Genomic DNA, 23,878 nt, shown 5'->3' on the forward strand with positions numbered 1-23,878 from the left:
GGCTCCTGTACATTGAGTAGATGAGACCAATGTTGGGTCCAATGGTCAAGAAGGTGGTTTCTGCATGTTCTGTAGACAGAGAGAGATAAGAGGCAGATGGGCTCATTAACCTGGGAGAGTAGCCCATCTAGGAGAAGATCCTCAGACCCTGGTGGCTTACAGCTATACACATTTGTGAGAAAGAATCCACACCCACCATAATCCATGTCAAAATCATGGCACAGTAGAACTTTTCTTGCTCATAATCCCCATCAGCTGGCGCCCCTCTGATAACATTGATAGCCTGATCTTTCATGAATTTGTCCAATCCCCACTTCAAAGATGGCCATGTTGATGGTCACACATTCTGATCAAAGTTCTGTAGTTTAACTGTGCGAAGAACTAGTTCCTTTTATCTGTCTTAAATCTATGAAAGCTTGACTAGATGACCCCAGTATAATAAAAGATGGAGATGAACTACTGTCTATCCACATTCAACACACAATGCATGCTTTTATATGCTTCTCCCATATTCCCCCACCCCTTACTTTGTTTTTGTGACAGGGACTAGGAAATTTATGGCCTTTAACATAAATTGGGTTTAGAAGCCAGTGTAGATGAACCAGTATACATAATTTTCTTCTCTGCGTTCTTCTTCATTCAGTCATGGGTGTCTGTATGAGCTGAAGCTTTAAGTCAGTTCTCAGGGGTAGCCCCACACAAATTAAATACTAGTATACTTTTGCTTAAAACTGTCAAGTCTTTGCCCCAGCTGTAGTCCTTTGATGTATTCAATAGGTGGAGAGGGCTGCAGGGGCGGTGAAGAAAGATAAAAAGGCTATGTCTCATGTGGTGATGGCGATCGAAGCGTTGCAACTCCCTCATTGATGGCTTACGTACTTGTCATCAAATTTGGTCCACTTTGACTAGAATACATCTATTCTATCTTTGAATAAAAACTGCTTTAGTTCTACTATAGAAAAGAGATTGCACTTGCACTGTAAGTAAAAAATATGTGATCATACTGCAACCCAACCAGTCACTTGTCACCACAGTCACTTCCTGTTTTTAGTTGAACAAATGGCATTCATGTTCAAAACATTGCCTCCTATTGAAACTGATATCTGCCCATATGATATTATCAAAGCATTGTATACACAGCAAATGGATCACTGAGTATTCTCAGGTTATATAGGCATGAAATCGTACTGATTTTCAATCTTTCACATAGGTTCTCAGGTACTGTTACACTTTTGTAAATGTCCATTCTATATTTATTGAAAGGCAGAGTATTGCTAGAATCTATAAAACACTGGGAATGTCCCCGTTTTTTATTTTATTTTGAAAATCATATTGTGACAGTGTTTTATCTAGTGAATAAAGTCTTTGTTGTCACACATTTCTGGAGGTGTGAGAAACACAATACAGAGTGAAATAACCCAGGGCTTCTAAATCTGACAGCTATCTGAGAAAATGTTTGTAATGTTGTTGTTTTTACTTGAATTTAATACAGCCCTGATGCAGTGATTTCTCAGTTGAGTTCAAAGGAATGAAAGCCAAAGCTTATTCAGTGTTTTGTTTCTGTGTAAAACAAAGAACTTCTGACTTTTTTACTCAATATTTTCAGATTTCCCATTGACCTTGTTTGCATGCCAAGGTAAACTACCATAACTGGTTTACCGTGAATGCAGATTTTTAAAATTATTATTATTATTATTATTATTATTATTATTATTATTATTATTTAAACTGCCAGTTCATCCAATGATCACAGGATGATGTACAATATAAAAAGACAAAAATATATGCTGTAGTGACAAAACAGTATTCCACCCCCTGTTTAAAAGGTCACAGATTATTTAATTAGCCAAAGCATGGGAAAAGAAAAATGTATTTTCCTGGAGCCTAAAGATATGTAACAATGGCACCAGGCAAGTCTCCCTGGGGAGAGCATTCCCTCCCTGGAGAGCCACAGCAGAAAATACACATTCTCATGTTGCCTCAGATGATGAGTGTGAGGTCTGAGTGGCTTCATATGGGGAGAGGTGATCCAGGAAGTATTGTAGTCCTGAGCCACTTAAGGATTTTAAGTGAAAACCAGCATTTTGAATTGGGCCCCAAAATTAATTGGCAGCCAGTGCAGTTTGGCCAGGATTGGTGTTAAGTGCTGAAACTGTATTGCCCTGGTGAGCAACCTGTATAACAGAAGCCCCATGTATAACATATTGCAGTAATCTAACCTAGAGGTTATCAGAGCATAGACAAGTTAGGCTATCCATGCCCAGATAGGAGCACAGCTGGGCCACCAGCCAAAGCTAATGGAAGACACACTATGCCAACGAGGCCACCTGAGCCTCAAACAACAGCTGTGGGATCCAGAAGGAACCCAAGGCTGCGTACCTGCTCCTTCAAGAGCAGGCAATATTCCATCTGATCCAGCGAACCACCCACTAACAGTGCCTCAGACCTCTCTGAACTGAGCTTCAGTTTATTGGCTCTAATCCAGTCTCTCTCTCCTGGTAGAGATCATCATACAGGGCAATCAAAGCAGTTTTTGTGCCAAAACCGTAATTTATATAGATCTAGAAAACCAGTTTCCTCCAAGAGCACCTAGATCTGTTCCGTGACTACCTCCTCAAGAAGCTTGCCTAAGAAGGGGAGGGTGGCAACTGGCTGGTAATTACTGGCCCACCCACCTGTCCCCTCTCTGCTAGTTTTTATCAGCCAAGAGGGGCAAGGGTCCAGAACGCTAGTGGTCCAAGCATTTTATCCTCACCTTTGAGCCTTACTAACTGAAACTCACCCAACACAATAGGATTAGACAGTGCTCTAGACACCACTTGAGATTCATCTGCTGTAACAGCGGAGTCAAAGTTCTGCTAGATGCAAATTCTCTAGACACCACCTGAGATTCATCTGCTGTAACAGCGGGGTCAAAGTCCTGCTAGATGCAAGTGATTTTATCTAGTCAGCTTTGCTCCTCCATGCTAGCGCCACCATCCTTGGCTTATAGTTACTTCCAAAGTGCAGTTCTGTAGCCAACATTTGTTCTTAACGTTGTGGTATGTTTGAGCAAAACAAAGCTATGATCCCCATTTTGGAATAAACTCAGGAATCATTCCCTATGCTAGCAGGGAAGAGCAAAACAGGCAACTGGCGTGGTCATGGTATACCATGTGTGCTTTGAACTGGGCCATAGTCACATTTCAACCCTTTTAAACCCTATGCAGAAAATACTTCTCAACCCACAAAGTGCCACTTGATTCAATCAGGTGTTTGAATTTAGAAATTACTGCATTCTAAGGTTATGCATCCCATAATGTGGTAAATCTCACTATATTATGTTGATTTTAACACAAGTTAGAACAAGGTGGTACAAGTTAGTCCCTGTCTTTTTGAGTTTCTGTCTACTGATAATTTATGCAACCAATTCAAATGTTGATCTTCACATGGTGAAAAATGTGCCCATATACAAGTAGTGCTCCCATCCAATCAAGTTTCTATCCTTGGCAGTCAACAGGTGATGCAAGTGTCAGATGTGATAGCTATGTTTATCACGTGAAAAACAAGTTCCTATGAATCTGTTCCCATGGAAGTTTAAGTACTACCTGGGCATCAAAGCAATGACAACAAAGACCAAACTAGAAACCTTAACAGCAAGAAATTAGGATGCAGTTGATTGAGCACACAATCAGCCATACATAGGTGTTATTATGTGTGCTTGTGTGCTAGACTACACCTTTTATTATAATGCAGGTTTGCAACAATTGAGTTGGCTTATAATTACTGTACATCTGTAGAAAAGGATTATTTAAAAAAATATTCTCCTAATTGTTTTTAGCTTTAGACCCAGCTAAAGATCCATGCTTAAAGATGAAATGTAGCCGTCATAAGGTATGCGTTGCTCAAGACCAACACACAGCTGTTTGCATTAGCCACCGGAGACTTACGCACAGGTAAATATCTCCATATTATTGATTAGTTAACAGTAACAAGGTCTGTAACTATGGAATTTTGCTAACTGCTGTGTTTTCATCGCATCTCATAGCTGAAGTAAAAATATGTGACAGTGTATATATTCGTGAACTTTCTATGTACAGTATAAAGAATCCTTCATGAGCTACAGATCTTAAAAAACTTACTTTGTTATAATGCTGGGGGTAAACCGTAGTTAAGCAATGGTGTGTGCAGCATCATTTCACTACTCCCTTTCTGGAGCAGGAAAACAAACCGTAGAATGCTGTTTGAACCAGTACTTTGGTTTGATACTCCCAAGCAAACCATGATCAGAAGCTAGGAACAAACAAATCTGCTTAACTGTGGTTGGTGGGCAGCATTGCTTCTGAACATGGCCAGTGAATTGCTGTCAAAATGGCCATATTTATGCCAATTATATACCAAGCAGTTCCAAAGTAACTGTCCCTGTCCCAAAAATGCACTTCTGAAAGCGATGCTCCCCCCTTTTTTATTTGCATGCAAACATGCATCTGCGTGCATGAATGCACGCATTCCTGTGTAGAAAGTCCAAAGTTTCATGTGGTGGTCTAAAGGGAAGTTCTCTCTTATTCCAACCCAACAGTGGTCTGTTCTGAAAAGTGTACAGGCATATTTCTGAACTGGTCAGACTGTTAATGGTTAAATTTATACTATCATTTCATACAATAGAAAGTGTTAATTGTATCATCAATAGTACAGCTGTTATTCTGTCCTCTGGGGAGTAGCAAAAAAGAAAAAGAAAAAGGAGTACCACACCATGTGGGCGTAAACAAACACAGGGAATTCCTTATTCACATCTCATTTCCAAGGATTTTGTGCAAACAGCAGTGGGCAGGCAGGGTAATCTGAACTGTCATATCTCTCCCAAGATTGTTGGGACAGCTATTCTACCACCACTTGGTACTTACTGTCTTATTCTGATGAATGTTGCCTAGGAGCAAAACAATGAAAAATCTGACCTGTTGTTGCCTCCCTCCATGCTGCCTAGAGTGAGAAAGATAGCTCAGACAGGTGGTAGTGAGTTATCAAACACAGTTGTCCATGTTCTTCCTGTGGGAATTCCTCCTGATCTTAGTATGTGTTCCAAAGTGTGTGTTACTCTGAGGGCTCCCTTATTATGTAACAGGTGAGAGCCGCCCCAGTTTCGGGATGCCATGCAGTGGGTATATAGGGAGTATTTCAGTTTAAGAAGATTAATTGTGGATGGTTGGGGAGAGGAGGAAATACAACAATTGAGTAAAAAAAAGTTGAACGCTGCTGTATTCATTGTGCCACAGCAAAGCACTAAAGCATAACATTTTGTCAATTAATCATGCATAATTCAAATATGCATTTTAATCATTGTTGTTTTTTCCTTATAATTCTGGAAACTATGTTCATGTAATGGTGTTTCCTTGCTGTTCAGCATAGTATACTTACTGAGCAGATGGATAATACGTATAACAGCAAAAGTTGTGAGATGTCAAGTGTAGTTGCATAGCTACTGGAGTTTCTAAAGCTGTGCATTGCATATTAGAGAGAGGACCAGATGCCATTTTCCTACCAGATTCTCTTGAAAAACAGGGTTATACTTGAGGCCACAGAGATGTCTATCAAGTTATGTTAATGGTTCCATTGTTGTTCATAGTAACAATTATGCATTTAAATGTATTCTTGTATTCTGTTGCTTTTCATTTGATAGATTTCCCTCCAGTAATGCAGCTGTTCTATCAAAAATAAAACAACAACAAAAACTCTTTTCAATTTAAGGGAGCACATTTTCTTGCCAAATTCTGAAGTTTATGCTATCATTGGTGGCTGGTATGGTACAGTTCTCAAAATAGATAGTTTTAATTGAGTGCACCTGCACTGCTTAGGAAAGCATACCTTTTTATAATTTTTCCTTACTTCACATAAATATAGCTTGTGTTGATAAATCAAAGATTTAATAGAATTAAGCACAATTGGTCATCAGGATTCTTTATTCCTAATAAACAGACACCTGGACCATTCAGCACTAAATAGATTGAAATGAGTAGGAGGCAGAACATAGTTTTCCTTATATGGAATGCAAAGTCATGGGAATCTATTGTAGGCCAGCGCACCTGTAACATGTAAGGTAGAAGACATCCCTGTTAGGTTGTTGACATCACTGTTAGATTGCAACAATGGTAGATGGGCGGGGCAGAGCGGGAGAGCTCAGCTATCATGTGCCATTAATATTAAATACTGCATATCGATTAGTGCCTGCCTCTTTTCCAGAAGGGATTTAGGGCAGATGAATTTGGGTGTCAACACACTTGTGCCTTGTGACCCTGCATCTGAATACTTCTGAGGTAGAGCACTTTAAGCATTTGATTGCATTGGCTGATATATTTTTCAAAAATGTATGGCTTGAGTGTTGAAATACTTTCTTAGGATGGAGTTACAGTTGTACTGTGCTATTTGTGATGTAATTTTAAGGTGAAATACATGTTTTTGAATATGATTATACCAGAGGTTTTCAACCTTTTTGAGTCCATGGCTTCCTTGACCAACTACATTATTTCTGTGGCTCCCCTGTGAGGAAACACATTCCAAAGCCTCAGAAGCCAATTTATGTTAGCTCTTGATTGCAGCCAGGAGTCATTCACCCCTTTTAGAACACCCTCCCATGTGGAGTGATCCTTCAGCCTCCTCTCCCCTCTCCTTGTGAGTCCTCCGCATAGCTGCCCCGGTCTCTGAGCCTTCTCCCCTCACCCCAAAGAGAGGTGCCTTCTCGAGCCATCTCACAGGGGCCTGGGAAGAGGATTCCCCCAGCCTTAGTGGCCCAATAGAGACTGGCTGAAGGTGAATGTGCGGCCACCATCTTACTCGCCTTCGGAGGCAGCAGGTGGCAGCAGCAGGCGCCACTGGGTCTACATGGTGGAAAGATTCCCCTTTGGCGCCAGACACTCAGCTCCCAGGCAGGCATTGCACTTAGCAAGCACAAGTAAGGCCAGTGTAGTGCCTGCCTGCCTGCCTGCCTGCCTGCCTGCCTGGCCTCCCAATTGTTGATCCATTCCCAACAGCAAGGGATGGCTGATTGACTGGATGGGCTCCCTCACCCATCTGCTTGCCACCTCAGCTCCTGGCAAGCAGCACCCCCTGACCAGCCCCAGAGGCACCATTCAGCTGGAGAGGTTGTAGCTGAGCAAGCCTTTAGGAGCCAGAGGTGCAAGAGGGCATCAGAAGAGGGAGGGAAGGAAAGAGGGATGGAGGTCAGTGTTGGCCGCGGCACCCTTGACCATCATTCAAGTCACCCCAGGGTGCCACGGCACACTAGTTGAAAACCACTGGCTTATACTCATCAGGCTTTCATTTATTTTTTAGTTTGATTAGAGATTTTGACAATCTGTGTGCTTTTGCACATACCCGTGAAATATTATGAAATAATAATAATAATAATAATTTTAAAAAAATATATTATTATTTATACCCCACCCATCTGGCTGGGTTTCCCCAGCCACTCTGGGCGGCTTCCAACAAAATATTAAAATACAATAGTCTATTAAACATTAAAAGCTTCCCTAAACAGAGCTGCCTTCAGATGTCTTCTAAAAGTCTGGTAGTTGTTTTTCTCTTTGACATCTGGTGGGAGGGTGTTCTACAGGGCAGGTGCCACTAATGAGAAGGCCCTCTGCCCTGTAACTTGGCTTCTCTCAGCGAGGGAGCCACCAGAAGGCCCTTGGCACTGGACCTCAGTGTCCGGGCAGAACGATGGGAGTGGAGACGCTCTTTCAGGTATACTGGACCAAGGCCATTAAGGGCTTTAAAAGTCAGCACCAACACTTTGAATTATGCTTGGAAACGTACTGGGAGCCAATGTAGCAATGCAATGTATTTAGCAATGCAAGGCTGAGCAATGAAGTTCAGCTTTGGTTAATCCTTTCATGATATTTAACGGGTAGATTTTAGAGAATCCTATCACAGGTTAGGTTGCTTCCCATTGACAAGTACTATTTCAAAGAACAGGCCATTATGTTTTATTTGCAGTCATCATGTGAATAGCACCATTATCTGTAGCCACCTATAATCTCATATCAACACAAACTGAATTGCTTCTTGTTGTAAAGATATTTTTTTTGCTTCAAATATCAGTAATTTTTCTCAGCTTACCTGTTATTTACAAATGCCTTTGAGATCAAACCCACCAACAGATGTAGCAAATTCTAAAAATAGGGCATGCCACATATATCTTACCAAACTGACCTTGCTACCCTTTTGACATTAATAGCAGCCTTCTGATTCAATGTACATGTGGCATTGTAATGAATCAGAATCATGAAGGGGGAGCGCGAGGGAGCCCCGACTGTATATCTTTTATCTTTTAGAAATGATTGCCGCACTATGTAAATCCCAGAAAGTTGAGAACTTTTTTTTTTATAATCATATTTATTAAAATTTCCAATAAAAACAGAATAGAAAAAATAGAGAAGATAAAGAAAAGAAAGAAAAAGAAAGACCAATTCCAAACTCCTATTTTCATAACCCTCTTTCTAGGACTCCCTCCTTCCCCTCCCGACTGTATTCCCCTTTCCCTAAGTTGATTCCACAAGTTCTCATTCCCAATTTAAACCTAATATGTTGTACTTATTAGCCAATTTAAATTACAATCTTAACAACACTCCTTATCTTTAACAAAATAGAACAAAGATTTTCCCCCCAAGATCAGCCCCGTTTCCTTCCACGAATTCCCCCTTTTTTCCCCCAAAACATGTTAAATCAAAATACCAAAGTTATATAGAAAGATAAAAGATAGAAGATAGAAGAAGATTCCAAAAGTTGGTTACATAGCCTTTGGATTCTAGAATTCCCCTTCCCTTCCCCGGTTTGGATTCCCCATGTCCATCAGTCTGTATGTTGTCAGCCTGGAGGTCTCAAGTCCACAGCCAAATTTTCCTCAATCCATCTTGCCGGTATTCTTTGAATTTGCTTGTTTTGATAATGTTTAATTTCAAAAATCCAGTCTAATAGAGGCCTTTAATTTCCCTTGGTCATTGTTGTTCCTCCCATTGTTCTTTCCGTGGCGTAGTTGGTCCTTTGCTCTTTTGTTTCTTACTTTCTCAGGTTTCTGTCTTGTTCAGCTGCAAAACCATTCTTATTCTGAAATCTAGTATCTCTACAGAGGTTTGTTATTCAGGAACAAAAACTTACGTCCAGTTCCTACCTTACTTCAATAGAAAGATTCTATTGTGTTGTCACCTCTGTAGACAAAACAATGTTTCAGTTTTGCTACTTTCCCAGGAGCTAAGACCAGTACACATCCCAGAGTAGTTTTCCACATACGCCACTTGTAATGTCTCAAAGCCCCTCTAGGGGGGTTACAGTAACTTTATGTCCTCTAATCCAAAAGTCAAGTTGTTGTTTCTTTTCCCCCCCGACATTTTGTATCCATATTTATATCCAATTGTATCAAAATTAACCAGCAAAATGCTTGTAACAAAGTCCTCTTTGTATTCTCAAGATTTGACAGCTTCTTTGACAGCTGTCAAACTCTCCATCTCTCTCCGCCAGGTTCTCCGAATCGCCCCGGTTCCCGGGGGGGGGGGGGTTGCCTTTTCCCTCTCACCCTCGACTTTTCTCCTCCAGCACAATTCTTGTAGTATCCCATCGTGGAATTGATATTTTTTGTCAGCAATAAACTTCTGAATCGATCTTGGTTTCTCAGTCCTTGTTTTAGCATGTTTACAATCAGGGAGGGGACTGACTTCCTTTTTAGATCCCCCCCGCTCGTGCCGAATCCGAAAAAAATTCCTTTTTTTCTCCTTTTGTACCCGGTTACCCAATTACTCACGGGTTGTTGTTAAATGTCCAAATTTCCAATGGAAGAAGCCAGCGCTCTCCGACGAATGGCATGCGGCTGCGCTCGGCAGGGGAAGCGGTAGACTCACAGTACCACGCCACTCCCCGGCACCCGATCCGTAGCCTTTAAAAAGGCTCCTTCACGAGTCGGGAGGGCGCTGACGGTACCAGCCGAGTCCCCATGTCCACGGGCTCCGTGCCCGTGGTTTTTGAGGGTCCCCGCGTCGCCGGCGCGGTAGGACCCAGCCCCTGCCGAGCAGACTCCCTCCGTAGCTCGGAGGGAGTCCGCCATTCGGCGATGGCACCAACCCGGAAGTGAAAGTTGAGAACTTTTAAATCTTATCTTCATTTATTGCACTTCTTAATTTTGGAACTGAAAGAATTCCTAATATTCCAGAAAGCAGCGAGAATTGCTTTAAAATCGGCTATTGCTTCATTTGCTTATCCTATTGACCTTAGCTTTGGATATATAGCTATAGCTAAGGAGTTCTTTCCACCCCTAAAAAATTGTTTAGGGGTATTCTCATTTTCCTACACATATTAAAATACTGCCCCTCAATCAGGCCAAAGTTAGATTCACAAAATGTTTAGGGGTATGCATACCCCTGCATTCCCCCAGAAAAAAGCGCTAGCTATAAGGCCTGGTAGGGGGGGGGGATGTAGACAGAATGAAGTGAATATCCATTAATTTTGTTTTATGGTGCTTTCCCCAATTTCCTCCCTAAGCTATTCCTGATTTGTGTGCTGTAGTAACATGGGGGAAAACATTTCCCTTTCAGCTTTCAGGGGTGATCAGCTCTGTGCCCTGAAGCATGGTATTTGGTTACCCTTGTCTGTGATGGATGATGTGACAGAAGGCTGGAAAAATTCTGAAGTGCTATAGAGCTGCGGTAGTGGCTCCATTATACACAACACACAGAACAATATCACTTATTCAAGCTGTTCTTTGGCACTGCATCTTCAAGACTGAAGTCCCTCTGTGAGTGACATTGTTTCACGTTAGTATTTTCTTTTTCGAGACTTCACTTAAAGCATAGTGCTTTGGAAGATGCTTGATAAAAACAAACAAACCTTATCTCTTGAGTAATTCGTGTTAAGAAATCATATCAGGAAGGCAGTAAATGTGTTGAGATAAGTACCTATGTTGAGATAAGTAGTCTTGGAGTTGGAGTGATATGAAAAATTCACCTAATGAGATGTTTGATAGGTTCATATAGCTTGATTTTCTGTGGAACAATTTATGGGTTAGAGAACAAGGAAGGATACATTTTTTAGTTTGGATAATGGGTGGACAATGGGTAACAAATTAATATTCTCTCTCTCTTACCCCCCTTCTTTTGCCTTTTAGTAGCATCAGCAAAAAAATAAATTAGCACAGAAAAAGAAACATAAAGTAAGCATTGATTTATTGGTTTGCCTATGACAGTCTGACCCTTTGTCACCAAATGCTTAATGTACTGAAAGTGAATTCATAGGGAGAAGATGCTCCCCTAATTGTTTGAGGATGAGACTGTTTTGTTACTAATGGGAAGGAAAGTTGGGTTGGGAGAAACGAAGAGTGCACTTGCTGAGTCTTTGGATGGATCTACACATAGGGAAAAAACCACTATAAACAAGTCATAAATTAAAAGAAAAAATGCTATGTAAAATCGCATAGAAAAATTTGAGCTCTACAGGACCATCTGGTGTTGCATGTTTATAATGCATTAAAAACACTGTTTTTTTTTACTTATGTTACTGAGTCCTTAAGTGCTGAGTAAATGTTGCATAGGATTTCACTGTAAGCTATTTATAGGATATCTAAAGGTTTTCAGATATTCATTGAATACTGAACACAGAGTGCAGTCCAGAAGGATTTGCGTTATATGCATTCATACCAAAAAGATTCTGTAATGGAATAATGTGTTTGTGCTGTACCAAAGGACTATATGGTGTGAATCAGAACACATAGGTAGCTTGCTTAAAATTGCTGCGATGTGAACTCTGAGAAAATATGATTATGCACAGAAAGTATTAAGTTTAAAGAACATTGAAGAGTTTTGAATTGAATTGAATTTATTACGGTCCCAGACCAGACTCACATACCATACTAAACAAATCAAAAACACAATAAAATTAAATTTAAATTAACAATCAATATAATGATAAACATTACAATTATGGCAGCAGTTAAAATATGGTTTAAGTCTTAATCTCTACAATATTATCTATAATTTGCTTCTAAGGCCTTAGTATTTATAATAGCACAGCTTGTTCCCCAAGTTTTATGACAACCACACAAAATTTGGCCACCTTTAAGGTGATCTCTGGATCGTCCTCTATCAGAAATTTTAAAGGTTTGGGCCCACTTGGAATTTTCTGTATAACGGGTGATAAAAACCGAGTGTATATCCCTGTAAAAATGGCATCGTATCAGGACGTGAGAAACAGTTTCCACCTCTATCGCGCTGCCGGGGCAAACTCATTCCACATACGGTTTACCCGCATATCTGCCCTGCAACAAGGCAGACAGCAGTACATTGAATCTAGCGAAGGTAAATGACGGTCTATATTTACCTTAGGTATATGTAATTTTGACAAATATGTCGCTGGTGTTAACCCTCCCCCATTATATTTGATTGCTGGATGCTTATTCGTCTCGCTCACATGATGCTGAAGCTCTACATCCATCCCAGATTCGTTGGCGAATTGTTACTCAGGCTTTCTCATAGCCGACAGCTATTAGTGCCAGTAGCGAGAACCTCACACCTTTTAACTTTCTGTACAGTGTAGATTTCCATTTGGATTGATAGGAATCCAATAGGGTTAAGGGTGCCGACCCAACAGGGGGAAAAAATGAGTTTTAACCAATAATGGATCTTCAAGATCCATATCAGAGTGCTAAAAGGGATTTGACCAAGCTCTAAGCGGACAGCTATATTAGACACGCAAGAGGGGATCCCTATTAGGGAACGATAAAACTTGGTCTGGAATGTTTCTAAGGGAACAAAGTTTTGAAAGCTGCAGATCTGAGAACCATATGTCATTGAAGATTTTTAAATCTATATGATCAGCTTTACAAGGAAGGCAATTTCTTGAGTTAAGCTGCTTGAAGAAATAGATTCGCAAGCAATGGCTTTCATTTTCTGGATATTGAACTGAACTTGATTTTGTGCTAGGGCTAGAATTTAAAATAATTATTCTGATAGCCTGTGTGTAGGAATTTACATTGTAAAATGAAGGTGAACATGTTGGCAAACTTTGGGTGCCCCTTTTCTCTTTCTTTTCACTTTGGGATCAGCTTCTACCTTGAGAAGAACAGAAGTGTTCCCTTATATTTCCACAGGGCCTGCGCTCCTGTCAAGTAGGCAGAACCTCAGGCAAGTCAAGGTTTGGAGAAGCAGGCTTACTCTCCCTGAGGAAATTGCCTCAGTGAATGGTAGAATGGTGAAGGGGGAGGAGAGGTAGAGGAAGAGAACACAGGAATGGTGAAACTCTACAGAGCAGCCAGATATCACTGACACATGCGTAGCCAGGGTCTTTTCCACCTTTGCCCACATGGGCACTTAATGCAGCACAACTGCAGACCGGAGAGTCAGTGGTGTGTGTGTGTGTGTGTGTTGCCATAGTTCATAGATTTTCTCACTTACCTAGGATACCTCTCCATCTGGGAGCTGGCCTTGAGGGCAAAAGAAATAGACTGGAGATGCTGCTAGGTGGGTTGTATTTGATGTTATTTTCTCTGGTTGTTACTACAGTTTAATTAATGAATCTGATTCAAGTGTTCTCTACCAAAATTAAACTTCTTTGATTATGATACCTTGTTATATGTGGACATTTTTCAAATTATTTCCAAGAATCTGGACAAGATTTTACTGTTTGTTAATCAGTGGAATTGTTATGCAACCAGAAGTTTATAAGCTCCCTTCTAATTTTAAAATGAAAGAACTAAATAGACATTGCCTTGGATCCGGAGTAGATTAGTTATGCTTTTATTCTGATTACAATCAATGGGATTTAAGTTAGTTTTAAGCATCAACTAATACAATTAATTTGTACCATTGATTTGAGTGAAACTAAAACATAAACACAGCCAATCAGAAGGTCAGCAGTTCGAATCCCCACGATGGGGTGAGCTCCCATTTTTCGGTCCCTGCTCTTGTCCACCTAGCAGTTCGAAAGCACATCAAAGTGCAAGTAGATAAATAGGTACCACTCTGGCAGGAAGGCAAATGGTGTTTCCGTGTGCTGCTCTGACTCGCCAGAAACTGCTTAGTCATGCTGGCCACATGATCCAGAAGCTGTATGCCAGCTCCCTCTGCCAGTAAAGCGAGATAAGCGCCGCAACCCCAGAGTCATCCACGACTGGGCCTAATGGTCTGGGGTCCCTTTACCTTTAAAACATAATTACCTTGTTCTGAATCTAGTCTATTGGCTCTGTAAGAGATCCCACTTCTGTGGTTTCCATTGAAGTATATATTAAGATTAACAGAAGTTCATGGTAAACTTTAACTCCCCACACATACAGGGTGTTAATGGTCTGTGAAAATTAATTTTTATTAATTTGTGTTGTCAGAATTTCAACATGTTCTTCAAGTACTGGAACTTAGAAGCTAAGAAGGAAGAGCTACTGAATCAGGATTAACTATGTCTATATATAGAATAATACAGTCATACCTTGGGTTACAGACGCTTCGGGTTGTGCGATTTCGGGTTGTGCACAGGGCTGAACCCAGAAGTACTGGAACAGGATACTTCTGGGTTTTGGCGCTTGCGCATGCGCAGAAGCACTAAATCGTAACCTGCGCATGCGCAGATGCGGCGCTGCGGGTTGCGAACATGCTTCCCACACGGATCACGTTCGCAACCCGAGCATCCACTGTATTTAATTTTGGAATGTTTCATACCATTACCTGTTTGGCCATCAACTGGGATGGTGGCATGGTTATTCTGCCCTTAACTTAACATAGGCAATAGGTTCTGATCTTTCTTGATAGATTTCCAGGCATCTTGTTTTAGTGACTTGCATGGCAAAACCAGGTTTTTCAGCTAGTAGCCTAATTATTCTTCTACTTAAACAAGGTTCATTCTGTTATGTAATGCAAAATATGTAATAAATTTACTGGTGGAACTATCAAAATTATTCTCCCAAGATAATAGGTTTGGATGTTTTAATATTATATTTGAGCAAAGTATGCAAAACTATCTTCCTCCTTTCCTCAACTGAAGTGTTATATCTGTTATGTCCGAACAGCAATTTAATTAAATTGCCATAAATTGTGCTGTTTAAATATATTTATATACAAAAACATTGAATGAATTTATAATAGAACTAGAGCAAGGTCTCATATGATATGCCAGGGAAGCAATTAGAAGAGAATATAACTAATTGCAAAGGTAGCAAACACTCTAACCAAATGCTTTAAGCATGTGTGTGTATATGTGAAATTAGGATACAAGTCTCACCATCTTCTGGATTTTGTATCTTGTAGGTGTGTTTCTCAGAGAAAAAAAGACTCTGAAAAGAGTTAGTTGACTGATATGGATGGGATCATTCCCGTCTAGTCATCTCCACTGATATCCCTTCCATTAAAAATATAAAATAGGGGAAGACCTCAGATTCATTGTGTAAATTCACGTAAAGTATAGTTTAATTTGATAATAGATCAACAGGGCAATCGAAGCCCCCAACCTGCCATGCTGCAAGGGGCTTGGATGAGACAGATCCAGCTGTGCATAGATCTGTCACTGGCTAGGGGAGCACTCCTGCCCCAATGGCAGGCAGGTGGAACCCTAACCTGTAGTAGCCAGCAGAAACTAGTCCTTTTGGCTTTCTAGGTTCCAAAGGTTTCCATTGTTCCCAATATATATCTGCTCTTCTTTGACACCATGCACTCCGGTTTGCCTCCTTAGCTTGAAGACTTCTGTCCTTAGCTTATATATGGCCTATCTCTCCAAATGTGTTCGGAACATGCTGTACGTTTTTCTCTATAGGAAATACAAATTGAATGTGAAAATACATTAAGTCCTTTCAGATTCTGTTCATTCTGCTAGAAGGAACTTGTTTCATCTGATCCCACTCAAGTTTCTCAAATGACAAGATTCTCGAGTCTGATATTATTAAAGACTAGGCTCACTCTGAGCCCATACTGTCCAATTTGGTCTTATACCATTTTCATGATTTTCTTAATTCCCTTGTATATTAAGAAATGCTGCTGCTGCTGGTAGGGTCATCTTCAGGTTCCCCCTCAGGGAGCTGTATATTATATGGAGATGTAGAAGAGAACCTTTCCTGTTGTATCTCACTAGTTATAGAACACATTTCCCCTCAGAAGCTTGGGAAGTGCCAACAGTAAATTCTTTAAGCCATGAAATTGTACCCATTTCATAAAAAAATATTCATTCATTTTAAACAATACTTCAAAGAGTTTTGGAGGAATTATTGATAATGAATGCCCGTAGTTACCTTCCTGCTTATTTTTTCAGTACTTCAGCAGGTTAGCCAAAGTAAGAATGTCTGATATGCTACTGTGTCGTTTCTTGATCCTCTTAAGCTGCCATGTGCAAATCAGAACATAATAGCAGAACTGTTCTTGTGGGCAGACTGTTTTTAAATACTTTGTTGTTCCTGTTTGAAATCAGGCCAGTGTATGAGGAAATGAAGAAATAATGCAACTACTAATGAAATACTAAGTCTCAGGGTTATGTGACCCTCCCTGACCTTTATTTTTTTAGGGATCCTGATTCTGTCTGCCATTCTGCAGCCAGTCTTTGAACTTAGTTGGCTTAAGCATGTGGGATGGAATGTGGGTTAAATCCTCACACAATTACTTTGTGTGTGAACATTTCCCCTAAAATGTGTGATGTAGTTGTACAGTGGTACCTCGGGTTACAGACGCTTCAGGTTACAGACTCTGCTAACCCAGAAATAATACTTCGGGTTAAGAACTTTGCTTCAGGATGAGAATAGAAATTGTGTGGTGGTTGCGCGGTGGCAGCGGGAGGCCCCATTAGCTAAAGTAGTACCTTAGGTTAGGAACAGTTTCAGGTTAGGAACGGACCTCCAGAATGAATTAAGTTCTTAACCCAAGGTACCGCTGTACAGATTGTAGCTAGGTGTTTTTTTATAAATAAAAAAATCTGATTCGTACCTTCAGTCTTAAAATGCAGACCATCTCTTTCTCAGGGTAATCAAATTAGAATATGCTGAAAAATGGGCCATGTTATGATCCCCTGCTTTAAACTAAATAAAGAAACAAGGATGGGTTTCCCTGTCCTTGACCATTTACAGTTATATGATAACAGTATTGCTTTTTGAATTGTAGTCCTCTCTTCCTTCCTTTCTTTTAAAGGCATGTCTTAGACAGATTGCACAGAAGTTGGAAATGAGGCTATTTAGAATGTCATCATTTTGCATTATAACCCTGCTCTCTGAAGAAGCCCAGCTGGTGCAGTTGAGCCCCTTCTTGGAATTTTTTAGTCTGATTCATTATTGTGATGTGTACTTGTGTACAGAAACATTTAATCATTCTTACGCTCCAAGCTCTATTGAATCTAGTGAAAGCTTTCTGTTTCTCTGCATAATTTGCGTTGCCAGTCTGCCAGCTTGGAAAAGTTTCAAGCTTGTTGCATTATCTATGTTTGTTTGCACAGGAAGTGATGCTGCACGTAGGCTTGAATTTACAGTAATTCTTTTGTAATGGGCTAATGAGCAGGACTACTTTATTCACAATGGTAACATTATATAGCTTTGATTAGTCCAATTACTGTGGAACTGTGCAATTGTGATGATTCTTACACTACCCTGCAAAGTACCCCCCTTCAAAAAGCAAAACAAAAAAACCAACCCACGGGATTTGCTCTACTGTGCTTTAATTTTGCTTGACAAGAAAGCAGTTGGAAGAAGTAAAAGGCAAAAAGATCTGTGAATGTACTGGAGACTCTATATAGTTCAGCAGCTTATTTTATTTATTTATTTAAAAAACAATATCACAATTAATGTATGGGATTGCTAGTTCTAGCTATTCTTTAGGGAACAAAATACAGTTCTTGGATAAGTATAACTGGTTGTGTAGCCACAAAGGGGGACAGAGAGGGTAACTAGCTCTATTATTTTATAGGCTTGCATGTGGATGATGGAAGTTAAGCATCAAAAGGAAAATAGGACCCCACGGGGGAATAATTTTGTGCTTTTTTCATTAATGATTTTCACTGATACTAATGGAAAATGGGCAGGATTGCATGAGAGAACTGAGATTGCCAACTTTTAGGTTATGGGAGCTGGCAGGAACTGTTTGTAAGCTCTGTAAGGCTACACTGGTGGTGGCACATGGAAGTGCTTTCAACAGAGGACCACCATTGACTGAAGCAAATTTTGGCTGGCTGCTGTGGCTATCTTAACGTCTATCATTTCTCACCTTGAGCACCTACTTCAAGGGGCCAAGATAGGCTCAAGTGTGAAGTGTCAGTGAGTGTATGTACTTTTAAAAAGTTGGGATTCAAATATGTGTTCATGCAGTGGTGGTAAACAATGGTATTTCAACACTTTAATTTATTTATTGAGACAAAGCTTCTACCCCACATGTTTTTCTACTATGAGACATAGAGTGGGGAACACCATGAAATAAGCAAAAGAATATTAATGAGGTTACGTTGAGTTGGATCTGCTATTTTATACAGGGTGAGTCCTTTAAAAGAGGCCCCGTGGATACAGAGCACACATGTTCCACAGGGCCTCTTTTAAACGACTCATCCTGTACATATTAGTTGTGCACTTTAGCTTGCCTTTAATCTTGTTTTCACACTTGTTAGTAATGTGTTGTTCTTTTTTGTAAGTCACTTTGAGTTCACTTTACTGAACAAAAATAACACATAAATAATAGTAAACATAATGAAAAACAGTAATTAAAAAAATTGTTGCCAGAGCAGAGAATAGTGGTCAAGGAAATCTAGATTATTAGCAGCAAAATTGACCAAATATATCATTGGTTCAGCCTTCTCTACAATTCTCTTTGAAGAGCCCAAGTCTGCATGCATTGCTGAAAGGTGTATTGCAGTGGTTTTCAACCAGTGTGCCATGGCACCCTAGGGTGCATTGAATGATGGTTGGGGTACTGTGGACAACCCTGGCCTCTGTCCTCCTTTTCTTCCCTCCCTCCTCTGGTGCCCTCTTGCATCTCTACCTCCCAAAAGCTTGAACAGCTGTTTATTGCAGCAGCCCTGGCTACAAGCTACTCAGGTGAATGGTGACTCTGGGGCTGGCCAGGGGGTGCTTCCCAGGCCCCTGTGAGGCAGTGTGAGAAAGCACCTCTCTTTGGCACAAGGGGGGCAGATCAGAGACTAGGGGTGGCAGCTGTGGCTGCCCAGAAGACTCCCAAGGAGAGGGGAATGGGGAGGAGGCTGAGGAAACACTCCACAAGGGAGGGTTCGAAAAGGGGTGAGGCGCTTCCAGCTCTGCAGGCAAGGGGTGACATAACTGGGCTCCTAAGCCCCACAGGAGTGCCACAGAAAGAATGTAGTTGACCAAGGGAGTTGTAGATCCAAAAAGGTTGAAAACCAATGCTCCAAGTCATCCCAAGTTGAAAACCTCTGTTGCATTGTGATGGTTATACAGATCTCCCAGTATCTAGTCCTGATGAGAATCATACTTTGTGGATGCTGGAAGAGGCAGGTTACTCAATGGTCTAGATTAGAGAAGGAGAAGGCTAGCAGTCAAGAAGTGTATGTCCACTTGAAGTTCAAGAAATGGTTTAAAGATTTTGCCCCTATCTGAGCTCATTTATATTTCCTGAGCTTGTCTCCCCCAAACCCCATTGTTGAAGACTGCAGATCCTTAAAGGGGCAGCTCACTACTCTAGAACCTGACACTCTGTGGCCTTTACATTGGTTTGCTAGGCATGCAGTGAATGGTGTCATCACAGGTTTGGCATGTGAGGCCTGTGTTTGTATGTGCATGTGTGTGTGGTGGCTATGTCTGCTTCGTCTGCACTCATGGTTGGTGCGTGATCAGCTGTCTTTGTGGTCCTTAAGTCATTCCTGCCATTTATTGTCTTAGAACGTGTTTAAAAGTAAATTCTCCATTCTTTGCTGGAACCATTGATCTACCCAGGATTTTCTCAAAGGTGCTTTTGTCCCCCGCCCCTGCCCCCCAGGCCCAGCCAAGTCCCAACTTAACACTTCCATTGCTGTTGGAAATAAGTGGCTATTGCTGTGTCGGGAGGTGAATTCTCTCCCCATGTTACTTCATCAGAAGGCTGCATCCTGGAGAGGTGATATGATAGCAATCGTCAAATATCTAAAGGGCTGTCACATGGAAGATGGAGCAAGCTTGCTTTGTGCTGCCCCACAGGATACGACCCAAACCAATGGATTCAAATTGCAAAAAAGGAGATTCCAACTAAAAGCTCTTTCTGATTGTAAGAGTTGTTTGACAATGGAACAAACTACCTTAGAAGGTGGTGGACTTCATTGAAGATTTTTAAACAGAGGTTGCGTAGCCATCTCTGAGGGATTATTTAGCAGTAATTCCTGCAATGCTGTAGGTTGGACTAGACAGCCCCAGCCCTTTGGGTCCCAACTCTACAATTCCATGGTCCTATGATATGATTATGACCAAGCTAGTAATCAATCAATGGCTGAGATATATGGGAAATGTTAGGATAATATATGATTCTTGATGTTAAGACAGACAATCTACATCTCAGTAAAATAAGTGACACCCTTATAGAACTGTTTGTGAATGAGTAATCAAAACTGGTACAATGAAGTAGCTATTTGCTTGTCTTGCTCTTTCACCCGAATTTCTTTGGCTGCACTTGGATATTAAGTTTTCCTGATTATAATGCTAGCACGTTCATTTTCTACTGCATTACCTGTTGCATTACACAACTGTTGCCATGCTGTATATTGATGGCAAAGAACTGTATGCCAGAATACTGCCCCAATTTTTGTCATGTGATATTACAATACAAAACTTATTTCCCAGGTTAACAGGATTGCAAATGGATTTTTCTGAATGCAAATAACACAGAAACGAATGCTAAACTTCAGTTACAATTGATTTTTCAGAAGTGGCTTCTACGTCATGTGAAAGATCACATGAAATGTGGAAATTATCAGCAAGTAACAGAACATCAGGAAATTGGCATAGAATGCTGCCTGAATTGGCATGAAATAAGAAAAGCTGTCCTTTTGTGACTGCTACTTGTTCATTTACCAGTGATCATGATCTTCTAACTATATGCAGGTTTTTTTTCATAATAAGTATTTCCTGCATTTGTGTGAAGCTTAGATTCTCCATCTCAGTGGTTTTTGGAGTTGTTTTGGAGGGTAGGCTAACAAGAGAAGGAAATAGACAACATGGTTGAAAAAGGCCTTGAAAGCTCTTTGGTGCCCTCTATAGCTTGGAATTCTAAAAATTATCTGTTGTTAATGAGGTTCAGGTAAGATTGCCAGCTGGCCAGAAAAACAGAATGCCTGATATGCCCCCCTCCAACCCACCCACCCACCCACCACCCATCCATAAATAAATAAATAAATAAATTATAACCAACCAACCAGATGAAGCTTTGGAAATAAATATGATTACCTACTATTTGTTGTATAACAAACTGCTATTAAAGGGAGGGATACAAAGGCTAATTCAGGAGTTGGCAATTCAGGAGTTTAGTGTGATAAAACAAAGGCTTGTAAGACTTACTTGTCAATCTAAGAGTTACATTCAAGTATTCTTCATGAATTAAGGTAACTGTAATTGCCTTGCAACTTGGTCAATTCCTCCCCCCCCCCCGTTAAATGTGTTCAAACAGTTCCCTCCCCACTGTACTCTTATTTGTTTGAAAACCTATTCATCTCAAAATGCACACTGAATAAATAATAATCTAGTGTCTCTCCTTCATCTCAGTCTTCTGTGGCTTTTACCAAGGAAAATAAAATTGTAGCTTTCAATAATTAACCTTTAAAATGTCCTTTTCAGTTTCCTAGTCCTTAAATTGTCTTTTGTGTTATAGAGGTTTTAACACACTCGATGATATTTTTCAATTACATTTTCAACACCACGTGTCATATCTCCCTCGTGCACTCTTGACTTTGTGTCTTCTTGACTTTGACTTCTTTCATGATCCCCCATCTGCTAAGAACAACTTTCTATTTTATGTTTGATTTATATCGTACAGTTTTATATGTTATGGCTCTGGAAAAAGACTTTCTTTTTATCAATGGCTCCATAGAGTCCACTATCTTGAAGTATTATAGAGTGGAATGCAGTTTCCTAATGGTTTAGTCCCATTAATACCAAGTACTATTGGTTTTGTGAGGATGTTATAAATTGCCCACCACTTGCAATTTTGAACTTCTTTATCTCCCAAGGTTGAATGTTCAACTTTCTTCATGAGCTCTATGGCACCCTATCTAGCTGTCTGTGACACCTCTTTTAACCACCACTCCAAAAAACCCCCAGAGCATTTAGCATGTCAGGAATGTTTTGCAATTATATTTATGTGTGTGTAAAAATCATATGAATTAGAGGATTCCCTACCCATTCACTCCCACATGCCTGAAATTCGGAAGAAAAATGGCATAATGAAAATATACGTAGATTTATGAAGCTCCAAATAAAACTAGACCACCCATTTCTAAACATTGTTTGGTGAATCCTCCTAAGTTTCAAAAAGCACTGAGACTTTCCATCCAGGATATCTGTGTATAAATTGTACAGAAGCTCCCTGCTCTCTTTGACCTGTCCAATCTTAAATAGACAGAATGCAGTGGTGGGAAAGTACAGTGGTACCTCATGTTACGTACCGTCCCCCTTACGAATGCTTCGGGTTACGCGCTCCACTAACCTGGAAATAGATGCCCCTTGTTACAAACTTTGTCCTGGTATGTGAGCGGGAGTACAAGGAAGTTGTACTCCGGTGGTGTGGCAGCAGCAGGAGGCGCCTCATGTTACGAGCGGTTTCCGGTTACGAACAGACAGAATTAAGTTTGTAACCAGAGGTACCACTGTAGTGCATTAGGACACTGCAACATTTATTCTCTCCATATGTGGGACATATCACTGATACTCTGAGTGCAATTAAATGTCTTACAATTGTCCAGGGAGGCAGTGGGAGAAATGTGCACCATCTAATGAGTTTAAATGAGGCCAGTGAAATGTTATTCAGACAGTTTGTATGCTCACACAATTGTCAACTTTTAAAAAAGGTCTTTTCACAGGTTTTAAAAAACTTTTTATTGCTCACGATGCTACATGCTTTGTTTTCTTTCAGTATGAAGGAGGCTGGCTTAGGCCATAAACAATGGAGAGTTGGTCCCTTGTCATCAAAATGCAAGCAGTGTCCAGTGGTTTATACTAATCCTGTTTGTGGATCAGACGGCCATACTTATTCCTCTCAGGTATGAATAATGGATGGGGTTTGTCCACCATCATTATATGTTATATAACATTCTACTGTCAAATATTATGCTCTGTATATACAAGCTCTTCTAAATTCTATAAAACACACACAACCCATCCCCATTTCAAAAAATAAATGCCAAGAAATCACAGTATCATTTAATTCAATTAAACAAGCAAAATTGTCATTCAAAATAATGGGTTTTCAAGCAAAGAAACCTGTATTAACAATTGGTATGGGAATTTTTTTATAATATTATACTGATGATGCAGTACAACAGTGTCACTGGGAAAGATAAAAAATACAAATGGTACAAAATGGTTGGAAATGGTACAAGAAACAAGGTGCATATATGGTAATATGGTGGTCATGTCATTTTGTACCACAGTTTTGTGGTATGATTACATATCAGACTATATATACTAGGACAGCTTTAGTTCTTTCAATAAATTGGAAGGAAGAAATTAGATAGTGACAACTAAGGAACTAATAATATTTATGTTAATGGTTGCTTGTACGAAAATAACAAAAAATGCAAATTGCAAAACTTTTGGATTTTAAGATAATCAAAAAATATGCCTAGATGAAAGAAGAAATGTCAAGATTAAGCCTAATAAGATTAAACAGTTTCTAGCTAGATTAGCAAACATTTCCAATTAATGGCCCAAACAAGTTTTGTAGGGTTTACTAATGCAACCTTTAACTGCCTTTACCCAAGAATATAG

At 40.2% G+C, this 23,878-nt stretch overlaps 1 protein-coding gene across 2 annotated transcripts in view; it reads left to right on the plus strand.

Moving 5' to 3' along the window:
* Positions 1–23,878, plus strand: part of SPOCK3 (SPARC (osteonectin), cwcv and kazal like domains proteoglycan 3) — a 113,258-nt gene that overhangs the window by 49,367 nt on the left and 40,013 nt on the right. Inside the window, exons 4-5 of one of the 2 annotated variants that reach the window (XM_081208973.1) lie at positions 3,821–3,935; positions 23,025–23,151. In XM_081208973.1, the coding sequence (XP_081065099.1) occupies positions 3,821–3,935; positions 23,025–23,151 (242 nt within the window). The remainder of the gene's footprint in view (positions 1–3,820; positions 3,936–23,024; positions 23,152–23,878) is intronic. The other variant, XM_081208974.1, reaches the window with a different exon arrangement.

The sequence above is a fragment of the Podarcis bocagei genome (assembly GCF_964188305.1).
Source record: "Podarcis bocagei genome assembly, chromosome: 9".
Classification (NCBI taxonomy): Eukaryota; Metazoa; Chordata; class Lepidosauria; order Squamata; family Lacertidae; genus Podarcis; species Podarcis bocagei.